The sequence below is a fragment of the Zosterops lateralis genome (assembly GCF_965231275.1).
Source record: "Zosterops lateralis genome assembly, chromosome: 1".
In the NCBI taxonomy this organism is placed as follows: Eukaryota; Metazoa; Chordata; class Aves; order Passeriformes; family Zosteropidae; genus Zosterops; species Zosterops lateralis.
In genome coordinates, this window is record NC_139762.1 from 6,024,121 (window position 1) to 6,038,695 (window position 14,575).

Here is a 14,575-nt window from a genome sequence, read left to right on the forward strand (position 1 = left end):
ATAATCCTGTGTTTTTAAAATATCACCCTACATTCAGCATGGGAAGGAAAATCATCCACACTGTGAATATAGTCCACAATGAAAAGAAAGAATTTTATTTGAACATTTATTTTGGGGAAAGGATATATTCTACTGCATTATTTTCAAAGTGAGCATTTTTATTGTAAGCAAATTTGCCATCTGGAGGAGTAGGAGCTATAATGTGATTATTTTGCCTCTGGCAGGCCCAGTACATGTGATCATATAACACACTGCAAATAGCAAATTGTTCAGTGCTCCATATGTTGGGGAAACTCTCTCCTCCTTCTTTTAGCATTGTCATATATTTGAAGATTTTTAATGAGCTTTGCAAAACATAAATTGTTAACAGGAAATAATAATGTAGAGCACAGAAGTGCTTTCTTTCTGCTTTTATTCAAAGCACCCAGAAAAATATTATGCATGTTTTTCTTTTATTTTCAGTTGGTGAGTATTAAAGAGATTGATATCCCATCACTGAGCTCCTTTGAAGCCTCTTCTCTGTCACCCAAAGAAATCAAAGAAAGGAGCAATAGGAAAAAGAGAAATAAGTCACTGAGGAGAGAAGATAATGGAGAAGAAGAAGAACTCCCCAAGTCAGAGTTCCCAGACAGTCAACGAAAGCTGGTAATCTATTATCTGAATCTGAGATCCTTACAGCTTTTCTAACTTTAATTTAAAATTAATGGCTTGAAAGCATAAGCAAAATGCCATTACAAATACAGATAATTTTTAAGTCTTTAAAAGAAACGAATTTGGGGATAAAAAAATAATTAGATGTAAAAATTAATTTGAACAGAAAGTATTATAAATGAAGGATGAAAGCAAAGTTTAAAAAGTTAAATAAATTATTGGTAACAATGAGAAATAACAAGAAATGAATGACTGTCAGAACTTAGCTTTTATACTGTCATTCTCTGTGAAAAATTTCATACTTATAATTTCATAGTGTCCTTCTCTGTGAAAAATTTCATAGTTAAAAAGTTCATACTTCAACTTTTATGCTTCAGTATAAAGCTTATCTCAAAAATACCTCAATCGGCCGTTGAGAATCTAAACATAATCCTTCCCAAAAAATCTAAATCGAAAAAGACTTTTGGACTTGCAGTGGTTGACCATAAACCTTATGAAGCTCTAATAATTTACAGCTTTCTCCAGACTTTCTCTATGATATTTTGCTGTTCCCTCTGTTTTGCCTTCCCTGGGCTTCCAGTCTCTCCTGGGCCTGGTGTATGGCCCCAGCGCCGGGCAGGTCACGCGCCGGCTGAGCCACGGGAGCGTGTTCAACTTCCAAATCCCCGCTGCAGAGGCTGGCTCCAGAGGGGATTTTGGTGACACCCACAAACCCCGGTGCCGGTCCCTGTCGGGAGCACAGATGGGAAGAAGGCCCAGCCTGCAAAGCCAGAGGGGCCACAGCTCCCACCCTGCCACCCCAAACTGCGCGCGGAATGCCAAAGCCAACAACGCAGACGAACACCTCGGGGTGGGTTTGGGGATGAGAGGAGGGAGCAGCAGGGTGCACAGCCAGGACCCGGTGTCCTCTGAGGGAACCACGCTCCCACCAGTCATGGAAGGCTCAGGAAAGGGGGATTTGGTAAGAAAAAATGTATATATTTTATATATTTTAAATATATGCTTTATGTTGTTGTTTGTCGACCGGTTGTGAGGTTGGGGTTTTTTTGTTGTTTTAAGAGTTTTGCCTAAATGGCAAACAGTGATGTGAAGTCAAGCAGACTGATGTGGGAATTCTTCAGTTGTCTGTAGAAACTGGTTTTTAATAGCTTGATACTCCCTGAAAATTAGATTTTGGCCTTCCTGTTGTAAACCTTATGTTTCTGCTATTCATTAATTGTACTCACATAGTCTGAAAGGTTCCTAGGAGTGCTGAAATTACAAGTTACCCAAGAGTCTTTTCATCCTAAACGTTGCCCCGGAATGTAATTTTTAATAATACCTGTGATTTTTTTTCCGTAGCCCCTTTAACATCATGCAACAGATTTACCTGTAAGTTCCCCCATTTGCCCAATTTATTCTTTTACCTCTCTCCTATTCCATCAATCTCTTGGGTAACTCCTAGGCCTATTTCCCCTCACACACCCATTTCCAAGGCTGTGCTTGCCCCATGTTACATGCCTGCAGGATCCATTCACAGCAGCCCCATGACAGAGCAGGACCTTCAATCTCACCAACTATTACATCTTGTAAAAACATACATTTATTTGGTTCCATGTCATCATTTCTATTAACTCTCACAGTTACCCATCATCACATCTTGGCTCATTTCACTGCCGTGGTATCTCCCTAATCATGTTTACTTCTCTGAGCAGCCAGCTGGGCATGATGAGAGCAGCATGATACATTTACCTCCTCATCTGTCAGTGGAGTACTTTAATGAGGCTCTTCAGAGACAAAGGGCAGCAAGTGTAGTCAGCATAATTACCAGTGTCTTGGAGGGTAAGTGGTTCCTCATTAAGTTTATTTCAACCCTAAAGTAGTGCTACCATGAAAGAACAAAACATATTTCTTAAAGGTTAGCAGAGATTTGTAGGTGTTTAGTTGGGAATTTCATTGTTAATTTGGACTTCTTTTAGAAAAAAAGGTGTTACACATTCTCTGCGTGCTGGAACACATCCTTTGCCTATTGTAAAAGCTTGGTTTGTAGGACAGATAGTGAAGGGAGTTGGGGTGAGAGTGGGTGGAAGATATTTCTGATCATCTGACATGCAGGACTGGGACACTGTTTTCTCCTCTGATTTCTGTTGTGTCAGTGGCAGAATTCAGAGGATTCACAGGCATGCAGAATTCAACAATTAACAAGATTATGCAAGTAAAACTAGTTGTGGCAATTCTTTGATATTGAATATTTAACTTCACGATTTTAGTCCTTTATGTTACCTTCCCATGTGGATTTTTGGTGGGAGTTAATCAGCAACAGTTATTTTGATGACTGATAGTTTTGTTGCAGATCTTGCTGAAAAATTTCAGTCCAAGTTATTCAGGATGATGAACTTTTGTTTTCTTTTGGCCCTTTTGAGGAGCCCTACCACCAGTCCTTGGACCACAAATATGGGATTGAACAGGGGGGTACCTGTGCAGGAAGGTCCCTTTTCCTAATTTTTAAAAAGATTTTTTCCTGGGAGAATCACAGTTGCAATACATCCAGTTGAGCTTTGCCTTACAGTGTAATTCTTTAGAGATCTGGGTTTTGCTGCACAGTTTCAGCTGTCAACTGGGGTGGAACAGCACTTGTGGCTCTAGTGGAAGACAAGAGCTAGACCTGGAGTCAGGATTGAGTCAGAGTGATCACTGTGGAATAAGTGGTGTACGGTGCAGGTGTAGGTGTTGAGCCTGGGGGAGAAGAAATGAAAATTAAACAGAGGGAAGAAATAAGGACAGGCCCAATTAAGAAAAGAATATGAGTCAGATCCAGCTCATCTATTGTTGAAAAGCTTCCAGGTCCCTGAAAACCAGATGAATAATTCCTAATGTGGTTGTACTTAAAGCTAGCTCCAGTTGGTCAATGAATTTGCACAGGACTTAAGATGGGTCAAAAGTATTTTGAAGGGCTCATTAATATTAATGGTGAAGAAAGAAAAGCTATGAGATTAGATTTGATTAAAAAGATGAAAATGACAAAGACAAAGCAGCTTTTGTTCCAAGTTCTCCTTGTGGAAAATGGAGATGTGTTGAACTTGCATCAGCTGGGAAATGGTGGGTGTGACCTTTCCCATGGAAAAGGCCAAAGACCAAATTTCAGGCAATTTGGATTTGCCAGAGTCAGAATTCCCATGTCTACTATTGATTCTTTAAGCTGCCTTGAGAGTCAAGGGAGACAAAAAGTTGTTGGGTGTGACACAGCCATTGTCCCAGACACCCTTGTGGGGACAGGGTGGAAGGGCTGTACCTGCTCTGTTGTCCTGCAAGAGCATGAGGAGCTGTGGTGAGGCCTCTGCATCACAAATACCTGCATTGTCAAATGATTGTAGTACCAGTCTGAGACAAATAAAACCCTTTCCAAAGGCTTTTGAAGGAAATGCTCATGAAAGAATTTGGAATCCAATTTTCTCTGAATTTTTATTTTCACGTTTATCCGCTGATGTAAGAACCACATGAATGCTAAAAAAGTGCAGAGAGGCTCTGTGAGAGATGAGAGATTTCCTTTATCTTCTCTGGTCTTTTGAATACTTGAAGTTGTTATTTTACCATCTTGCTCAGTGATAACTAATGATAGAAGGATTTTCTTCTTCATTTAGAACATGAAGAAGCTCAGCAGAAATGCCCACCACGCCTGAAGAACTTGGCTTTAAAGTATCTAATCTGGGACTGTTGCCCACTTTGGTTGAGAATCAAGGAAAAAGTGTCTGCTTTCATAAAGGATCCCTTTTTTGACCTCACCATCACTGTTTGCATTGTAATGAACACTTTGTTCATGGCACTGGAGCACAATAATATGTCACCTACTTTTAAATTCATGCTTAAAATAGGCAACTTGGTAAGCTAATTCTGAGCTTTTTACAGGATTAATTAACTGGCTGATGTCTGCTTTCACTCAAAACATAAAAAGTAATAGTAAAAATTAAAAATTAGCAAACCCTGCATTTATAAACTTTATTTCTAATGTAGAAGATTCCCAGATTTTTTATACACTTTGGCATGCTCCTGAGAAGGCGGAAAACAATCCTCCCATTTTAATTAAAAGTGCATTGGGACTTCATAAACATGGGTTTTATTAACCTGTCCATGAACGTTGTTTGAGGGAACATGACCTAGAGATAAGATCATTTCATGGCTACTTGCAGGCTAATGCTACTGTTTCTTTGTCACAGGTTTTTACAGGAATCTTCACTGCAGAAATGATCTTAAAAATCATCGCTCTAGATCCGTATTACTATTTTCAGCAGCCCTGGAATATTTTTGACAGTGTCATTGTCACACTGAGTTTGGTTGAACTGGGTTTCCCCAAACGCAGAAGCAGCAAAGAAAGGCAAAAAGGAGGAACCCTGTCAGTTTTACGATCCTTTAGACTGGTAATGCTTCATGCATGCTCAGTAGTATGAAACTATCTTGTGAATTTAACAGAGAATACTTCTGTAGCTAGGAGGCAAGAAATGATTATTTTTATTTTTTTTTTTTACCCCAATTATTTTTATTTCCTCATCTTGGCTTTAAGAAATGCACTCAAACTCCTTGTGATGTTAGAGTCAGAGACTAAGAAGTATATTTCTTTTGAATTCACTGAGAAATATTCAAAGGAAAAGAATGTTCCAGAATGGAGATGTTCTAAAACTGATGCAAATAATTAAAAATAGCACCAGAAATTAGGAAACAAGTGTCAGAGTACAAACAGAAATAAACATTATTTAAAGGGAGATATGGAAATGATGTTAAGATATCCACTACATATACTGAGGACTGATTTAAATTGCTTTATCAAAATATAGACACTTTTCATAGTGCTACAGCAGCAGTCCCTGAGCTTTTAGTCCTTTGTTTTACATGTAAATCTGGCACCATAATCGACATCAAGAGCATTGCATGAACACCTGCCTGTGTGGCCAAGTATTTATCAAGGTCTCAAGTTAGTTTGGTCCTTTACAAGGTGATTAGTTTATGTGTGCAGTGTTGCCCAGTCAAAAGAAAAAGATATCTATAAATACTTTTAAAAAGTATTAATGTGCCACGAATGTTGCATTGCTGGAATAGTTGAGAATATCAGTAATTTGGTTATTGTATAGTTTGCATGGTGCAAAAGATGAGTTATCTCTACCGATGTCTAACACTATGTTTTATGTTGCTACACAGCTGAGGGTCTTCAAACTGGCAAAGTCCTGGCCAACTTTAAACACTCTAATTAAAATAATTTGTAACTCCCTGGGAGCACTGAGTAATCTGACCCTCGTCCTGGCAATCATCATTTTCATTTTTGCTATAGTAGGGGTGCAACTTTTTGCGAAAAGTTATGTGGACAACTGCCATAAATTAAGCAAAGGCTGCGAGGTACGCTGGCACATGAAGGACTTTTTCCATTCATTCCTCGTCATTTTCCGAATTCTGTGTGGAGAATGGATTGAGACCATGTGGGACTGCATGGTGGTTGCTGAACCATCACTGTGTCTCGTTGTCTTTCTGCTGGTCATGGTGATAGGAAACTTAGTGGTAAGTTTCGCAATGTGTTCTGCTCTTCATCCTGTCTGTGGTGGACTCCAGTTAACGGCTGTTCGGACAACAAAAAAACCCTGTTCCCTAAAAACAGGTGCAGAAATTACCTATGTGTGTTATAGTCTGCAAAACCCTCTTTTTCCTATTCACCTTTGAGCCATTGTCTGTATTTTCCCATTGTGTGAACTTTGCACACAGCATCACTTGACCTTTTCATGTGGCAATGTGACAAGAAATACCTTTGCAGTAAATACGCTACAGGCAGCTATGTTCCTTCACATCTTGGGATTTGGATGTAAATAATCAGTGAGGCTTATGGCTTACCTGCTTGAATTAATTAGGCCAAGTGCTTAAGTCCCTCTCTAAATCAATTTTATTTCATTTAAGACCTCATGCAAGTACTGAATTCTTAATCAGCAAATGGCAGAATCTACAGTGCTACCACAGAAATCAGGATTATTTTTAGGCATCTCAAAGTACATTTATATCCAAGAGCTGGATTTTGCAATGGCATAACCTACACAGCCTCAACACACTCTGCTGGGACATAAGGGACAGCCTGCCTTCCTTGGTCCTGTGCTGTCCATGTCCTTTCTTGATGCCCAAATCATAAATATCTTCTTTTAATAACTTTGTTCCTCATGTTCTTCATTCATATGCCAAACTTCTCTTAATTGTAAAAAAAATTCTGAACATATTTAACTCTAGACAGACCTTTATTGGAAATCTCTGCTGCGTGGCTGGATCCTAAATATGTATTTAATGCCTGTTCCAAACTGCAAGGATTGATGTCAGTGATGAACTGCTGTGAGTGAGATTTGTATCACACAATGTTAACTGTCAAGCAATGAAGTGTTTAGCCCTTGCTTTTTGTCTAGGCTTTCTTATGGTCCAAGGAAGCAGAGAGAGATATCTGGGACTGAGATTTATTCCAGCCTAAAGTCAATAACTAAGACAGATGGGATGAATTGATCTCTGGAGAGCTGACATTCTCCACTGCCTGTGGTCCTTGGATGGCTCAGGGGTGTTATCTGCCCAGTTCTGTCATGATAAAAGTTAAGATACAGGGATCCCATTAGAAACCAAAATACTAGTGAAATTTTTAAATTATCATATTCTCTTAAAAGCAAACAAACAAACAAACAAAAAAGTAGGTTTAAAAATTGTTTGAAAGTTTCTCATTTTAAAAATGAGAAATTCGAGCTTCTCTTGGTTTTGATTTTTGTGATAATATGGCAAATTTGAGGAAATTTCTGGCCTTGAATCTGATCTCACAGAATTTTGGAAGTATCTCCACAAAGGCCTGATTTAATTCTAATTTATAGAATGAAAAGACAATTATTAAACTGACAGGATATGAGTCTTTGTTACTACTTTAACCTTTGAAAAGTTTCTTTCGCCAAAAAATGCATTTGGCACTCACCAAAAAATGCATTTGGCACGTAGATCTGTTTCCTCTTGTAGTTTAAATTAAGTTTTTTGAGAGGAGAGGAATGTGAACATTGAAATTTCTGATAGAGAATTTGATTTCATCAACCACAATGTGATCAGTCACCGTCATTTCCTTATCATCTTGTTTTGGTTTGCTCAGGAGAGACTGAACTTTGGTAGCACCTCTGTTCTTCAAAGTTAGAATTCAAATGTTAGTCTCTGTACTTTAATTTTTTTGTTACTATTATTTCAATTGCTTTCAGGTTCTCAACCTTTTCATTGCACTGCTGCTGAGTTCTTTTAGTGCTGACAGTCTGCAGACAGCAGAGGATGATGGGGAGATGAACAACCTTCGGATTGCCGTCGCTCGCATCCGCAAGGGATTCCACCTGGTCAAGAGCGTGACGTGGGATGCCTGCTGTAGGAAGCTCAGGCAGATAAAGAAAGTGCACAAGAAGAAAATCAAATTAACTGCACAGAACTCACTTGGATTCAAGAGTGAAGAGACAAAAAGTTGTAAAGAGAATTATAATAATGAATGGATTGAGAAAAACAGCGACAAATGCCCAGGTCTGGAAGATTTTGTTAGAAACCCCAATGTATTTGTTTGTGTCCCTATTGCTGAGGCAGAAAATACAAGTGAGGGTTTTGAAGATGATGATAAACTGAGCACATTTACTGACACAGAATGCAGCAAACAGGTAATGGATTTCTTTATTTCTGTTGGAACAGTAAAATTGTGGAGAGAGACGAAGGGAGGGAGGGATGTGCGGGGGAAGATGGTCTCTAGCAGAACAGGGTGAGATATGTTGCTCAGTTTCCAGAGTGTTACAAACTTCTGAATTATAATCAAATGTAAAAATATTTTTATCAAGGGTAAATCATCACTTGGAGCCTTTTAAAATCAAGATTCTTTAATTCATGGTTTTAAAACAAAATTTTGCAGGAATTCTGGCTGACATGCTGTGGTGCACACAGGTAATTGTGGCAGTCCTTGGTGAACCTGGATTTTTTAATGTAAATATTTATGCACAATGTTAACTGTTCTGGTATTATTTGCACAAAAGGGCAAAAACACATGTTCTGCATACAGAACATTATCATGGATTCAGAAGATGAATTGATAGCTCTGATCCTTACTTCATGTTTTTCCTTGCTGTGTGTAGTATGTAGTAGTTATTTGAAGTGGATGGGACTAACTAAGGAGTAGCTCTACTAAGGACATGTTTTTGATGCTACATCATATATTTACCCTATTTCTTTGTGCTCTATGAGTTTTTCAGTTCTGTTTCAATCACATTTGTCATTCTGGTATCACAATTTCCCATCCTAAATTTCCCTCTTAATTCCTATGTAAGAATTCTCATTTAAGTTCTGAATAGATGGCTAAAATGTCTTCATTTGCTGCCTGTATGTTGGGGAAAAGTTCTATCCTTAGATAAAATCAGAGACACAAAATGATCCTTTCTTATAACTCTTGTCTGGAGACTCACACTTTAAATGAAATTTACAACTTATTGTTTTTTTTTCCCTCTGATTTGTATGGCCCCTAAAAAGGCAAAAGAAAGCTCCTCTAATCCACAGATTAATTTCAGGATGAAAATCACCTGAGGCAAAGGGGAGACAGAGCAAAAAGTTCAGGCAGCTGGAGTAAAGGATCAGGATTTTCTTCTGAAGAATTAAGTGTGCTCTATCTAGGAAAGGACAGGAAGGATGAACTCTCATCACCAGAAGAAAAAGAGGTAACAATTAAATTTTTTTTTCCAGTGATGTTGACTTTCCAATACTGGTCAAACACAGGCATATTCCTGTTCAGGGGGTTACCAGAAGCAGCTCTGAACTTGCAGTACCTGGTCTGGCAGGACAAGAGCCAATACTGGAGCTGGAATTCTGTGAGCAAAATCAAAGGGTTTCTAGGTATTTATTTCAAAGAAAAATATAAGTACAGGAAAGAGATAATGTAGAAAAGAGAAAAGTAGGATGTAATTTTGGTAGTAATTATGAATAATTTATAAAATACTCTTGCATACCTTCCATTTATCAAATTCTGACTGCACAAAACAGGAGGATTAAGAAAAAAAAGAATTAAAGAGAGATAAGCTTCCATGTGGGAAATTCCATCAAGCCTGCCTGTGTCCTTAGTATCTTGGATTCAAGAAACATAATGTTTGAAATGAGTTTCTCTCTATGTCATTAAAGATCATTGTTAGCAGATTACAGAACTTTTAAAATAATTTTGAATGTAGAATACATTCAAAGAAGTAAAAAACAGCATTACGGAAATATGAAAGAACAAAAACATAGAGTAATTGCTAACAAACTGCTTACTCATAACATATTGTCTTTGGTTTAATGGGATGGCAAAAAGCTTTGTAACTGGAGAACACAGGGTATGATTCCAATTTCTGCTTCCTAAATACTGTCATGGGTGCTCAGTTCCTGGCATGATAACGGATACATTTATCTGCGTGTCCTGTGTGAATGCATCTTTCCATGATTTCATGGTTTTAACCCAAGTAATTTCTCCTGTTTTGAGAATGACATTCACTAATACGCAATTTAAAAGCTCTTCCATTTCCCAGCTGATTTTCCCAGTGACATCTGGTTCATGTAGATATTGGAATTGTAGAGCTTTGGCCTCTATTTGAATGCACATATTGATACTTCTAAGCTTCTATCTTTTAAAATCAAAAAGTGTATTCCATTACCAATGATACTTGTAATATTAGTACATAACAAAGCTTTAATTTTGAATTTTATTTATTCATGGATTAATTTATTCATTTGGACCTGAATTAGAAAGAATAAATAACTGATATTATTGGGTAGTTGGACAGTTTCAGCTCTTCTGCAGTCAGCACCGTGGATCTGGCAAATCCCGAAGATGTTTTAAAACAGATTCCAGAATTTTCTGAAGACTTCAAGACTCCAGAACAATGTTTTCCAGAAGGTAAGACTCTTATGGTTTCACTACTGGGAAGTGAGAAGAGGGAAAACTCAATTTGTTTCTGTACTGGTGCTGAGCCAATAGGGTCAGATTATTTTTAGTTAATTTTATTTATCTGAAAAAAAGCTAAATAGTTTTCCCTATCTAGTCAACACAGAGACTGAGACACCTGAAAAATAAAACCCTTTCCCCTAAAAGCCAATTGCTTCCAAGACATGGACAATGGTATAGACCCCATTCTGAAAAATAGGATTGTGAGGTGAGATGAATTTCACTCAGTTCAACAACAACTAAGTCACTCGGGGTTTCACATAAAAAAGTGTGCATGGAATCAGGTCTCATGTAGCAATGGTCACTTGGCGCAAAGTATTTATCAATACTTTGCAGCAGTAAGAGCATTCCTTGAATAACATTTCATGAACAATCTCAAACAAAGGAGTGAAATAAGCTGTTAAGATTATTTCAATTTCTAAAAGGTGAAGATTAGAGAATTGCAGAATGACTTGGGTTGGAAAGGACCTTAAATATCATCCAATAATCTGAGAACTCTTTTCAAATCATCAGACAATATCTAGCTTTGCAAGTTGTTCTAGGATGTATTAAGAACTTTTATGATTTCTTCCTACCCTAATATGTAACGACGCTGGCTTTCACAAGATCAATCCTGACAAATTTGGTGCCTTTCTATGCTGGGGTTACAGCATCTCATCTCTGCTTTCCAAAGAGTGAACAGAAACTGAGAATGGCGCTTGTAACATCAAGACTCTTCTTCCCATGGCCTTGAAACTTTTGCGCCCAAATAGCAGATCAACGAGAGCCTGTCCAGCGTCTCAGAAATATCCTGAAAGAATGGAAGGTTGTCCAAGGGGGCACCTCATATATTTACATACACCTACTGTGTATATAAATACGAGCTACAAGGCAAACTAAACTAGATGTATCCCTATATATATATATATATATATATATATATATATATATATATATTTATTTTTTTTTTTTTTTTTTTTTTTTTTTTGGTAAAACACAGAAAGCCAACAACAACAATGCAGTAACTGTGACCATTGACTTTCTCTTATTCTCAGAGGTTTCCTGGCCATGCCTTCACATCCATGTGCATTCCTTCTCTGCACTCACTGCTGTCTCTCACTTGCAGGATGTGCTCGGTACTTTCATTGTTGCCTGGACAGATCTTCAAAGTTTGGAGGAGAAATCTGGTGGAATCTGAGGAAAACCTGCTACCAGATTGTTGAGCATTCTTGGTTTGAATCCTTTATCGTGTTCATGATTCTTCTGAGCAGTGGAGCCCTGGTTGGTGTAGCACAGTTTCATGTATTCATGAAGGATTTTTGGCTTTAAATTGCACCCAGAGAAGTTGTTCTTAGCAACAAACAAAGTGAATATCTTTGAACTCATTATGAAGGAAAAGAAGAGTCTTCAAATAGCAGTCTTTTATTCATCATTTTAATTATTGCATACCTATTATTGATATTATTAAAAATTATAAGAGAGCATGAGCTAAGCTAAGAATATATGAATCTCAGAAGCTGTTTCTTCTGGCTATATACTGGATTTTTCTCAGGAAGTTATGTCACAATTGTGAAATATTAAAGAGATTTTATACCATTAAAACAAACAAGTTGGGAAAAAATTACTTTGTTCTCTTCCATATATAAAATTTATATTATAAATTTCTAAAAATATATACAGTCCTCCTAGGATTTCATTGTGCAGAAAGGATGCATCCACAGGGCTGTATTATATAGAGAAAAAGAAAGAGAAAGCACAGGGAGAATTATACTTTTATCAGCTGGCATAGATTTGAGTAACAAATGGTGTTCAGATCTGTATTACATGAAATTGAATGATAAAAGGGTCTCAGTGTTGCTTGACTTTAATTTTACAAGGTTAATTTCTGATCTTTCCCATTTATCTGTATCTATTATGAATTCAGGCATTTGAAGACATCCATCTAAATAAGAGAGAAAGAATTCAAGCGATACTGGGATTTCTTGATAAAATGTTCACTTTCATCTTTGTTCTGGAGATGCTTCTGAAGTGGGTGGCTTATGGTTTTAAGAAGTATTTCACCAATGCCTGGTGCTGGCTGGACTTCCTCATTGTAGCTGTGAGTTCTGCCTTTGCTGTTCCTACACAGCATTAGCAGCAGAATCCCTGATTATTTTCTGGATGTAAATTTCAGACAGTGCCCTTAACCCCTGTAGCAGTGGTGTCAGGATATTGTACTCCAGGCACCTGTCTTGATTTGGAAAGACAGGTGTCTGCCAGGGAAAGCTGGAACTTCCCTTGAAATGGAAAATATAAACTCCCTCCCTCTGAATTATTATAATTTTGAAATTAAGGGGGCTTTCAGGCAAAGATATGGGAATGGGAATAACAGTTCTTTACTAGGAATATTAAAAAATACAAATGTAGCAGTACAAAAAAAAACAAGCAAACAAAAGAATCCTAGAAATACCGACCGAGTCAGAATACAACCTGACACCCTGTTGGTCGGGGTGCTGGAAGCAGTCCAGTTAAAACCTCCTGGAGTGACAGATGTGGTTCTGTTGGAGCAGAGATGATCCTGTAGAAGGGTGTAGTTTTTCTCTGAAGGTCCAGTGGTGGTGAGATGGGTCTGGTCTTCCTCTGGGAATCCAGCACAAACAGGGTGTCCTTGTGTTTTTGACTCTGTTTATATCCAGGTGGGAATGGTTGGGTCCTCCCCCTGGCTGGAGCATCTCCCAATGGGATGATGGAATTGTATCAGCCCTGCAGTGAGCCTGGATGGCCCATGAACAGCAGATATCCCCTGGAGGGAGGATGGGTCCTGGAAGAGATAAGAACACTGCCCCACTTGGTTTTAAGAACTGGCCCATTAACAGAAGACAGCTGCCCCTTGCCCTCTGGAGTTATGAGGAATGGGTTGTACAGGAGATAAACACCTCCCCAACCAGTTTCAACAGATGGCAAATAGAATACACATTTTTGGTTACATATTGCAACCCAAGGCAACACCGAAAGCATGGTTTCGTTTGTTGGTTGGGTTTTGGGTTTTTTTATCAGAAATAAAGGAAACAAATGATAAGGACATTGCTAATACTTTTTCTTTGTCTTCCCACTCAGGTCTCTTTGATAAACCTCTTTGGCAGTAACTTTGGGCCCATGAAATCTCTTAGGACTCTGCGAGCTCTGAGACCCTTGAGAGCACTGTCACGGTTTGAGGGAATGAGGGTAAGACTGATGGCAAACTAAAGCTTGTCAGAACTGATAAGCACATAACACATTTGTTACTCATCACTGTGTCTTTATGACACATTGTTCATGAAAACATGTTCACCCTGGGTTCAGTTTAGGAACTATAAAATGAATTTTTAAAGAGACCCTTGGTATTTCTGTACTTGGGCATTCCTTATAGACTTTCCAAGAGTGATTGTTCCAAGTGCTGTTGAAGCTAAAATAGGCCTAGGTGGAACTTTGTTCCATTGCTGTCCAGACATTCTTGTGTCCCTGTCTTACTGAGATAGGCAAAAAAAGTAGAGAATAAGAACTGTGAGAATAAGAATTGCATGAGCACAATTGTAATTTTTGAAATCTGATAGCAAGCTAACTCAGAGGAAAGAGTCACTTCAATTTTGAATGTTTTTTACTGGATTGATTTACAAGAACTGTAGCCTATTAAAAAGTACTTTGCTCAAGTTATTGCTTCAAATAGAGTTCCTTCAGAAAACAACAGTGTTTGTCTGTAGAACATTAGATTTTCTTTTCCCATCAAAGGAGCACTTTTTTTTTTTTTTTTTCTGGAAGTGAGACTGAAAATTCTGTGGTTGCAATCTTGACACCATGAAGACAGAGAGAAATATCATTAAATTAATTAGCAGAATGTATCAAACTTTCCGTATCTGGAATAAATTTTGATATTGAAACAGGTGATATTATACTTTCTGTCTTGCTATGAAGAAAGTGTGTGGGACAGTCTCCAAAAAATCTTCACAAAGCCTTTTAATTTTTCTGCTGGTC

The 14,575-nt window shown here is 38.0% G+C and overlaps 1 protein-coding gene across 1 annotated transcript in view; it reads left to right on the plus strand.

The window, feature by feature from the left end:
* Positions 1 to 14,575, plus strand: part of LOC310916101 (sodium channel protein type 5 subunit alpha-like) — a 101,845-nt gene that overhangs the window by 80,729 nt on the left and 6,541 nt on the right. The window contains exons 11-22 of the mRNA XM_083873389.1: positions 463 to 645; positions 1,232 to 1,612; positions 2,346 to 2,472; positions 4,272 to 4,510; positions 4,845 to 5,045; positions 5,821 to 6,174; positions 7,872 to 8,309; positions 9,204 to 9,350; positions 10,438 to 10,558; positions 11,712 to 11,866; positions 12,510 to 12,683; positions 13,682 to 13,789. Of these exons, the coding sequence (XP_083729515.1) occupies positions 463 to 645; positions 1,232 to 1,612; positions 2,346 to 2,472; positions 4,272 to 4,510; positions 4,845 to 5,045; positions 5,821 to 6,174; positions 7,872 to 8,309; positions 9,204 to 9,350; positions 10,438 to 10,558; positions 11,712 to 11,866; positions 12,510 to 12,683; positions 13,682 to 13,789 (2,628 nt within the window). The remainder of the gene's footprint in view (positions 1 to 462; positions 646 to 1,231; positions 1,613 to 2,345; positions 2,473 to 4,271; positions 4,511 to 4,844; positions 5,046 to 5,820; positions 6,175 to 7,871; positions 8,310 to 9,203; positions 9,351 to 10,437; positions 10,559 to 11,711; positions 11,867 to 12,509; positions 12,684 to 13,681; positions 13,790 to 14,575) is intronic.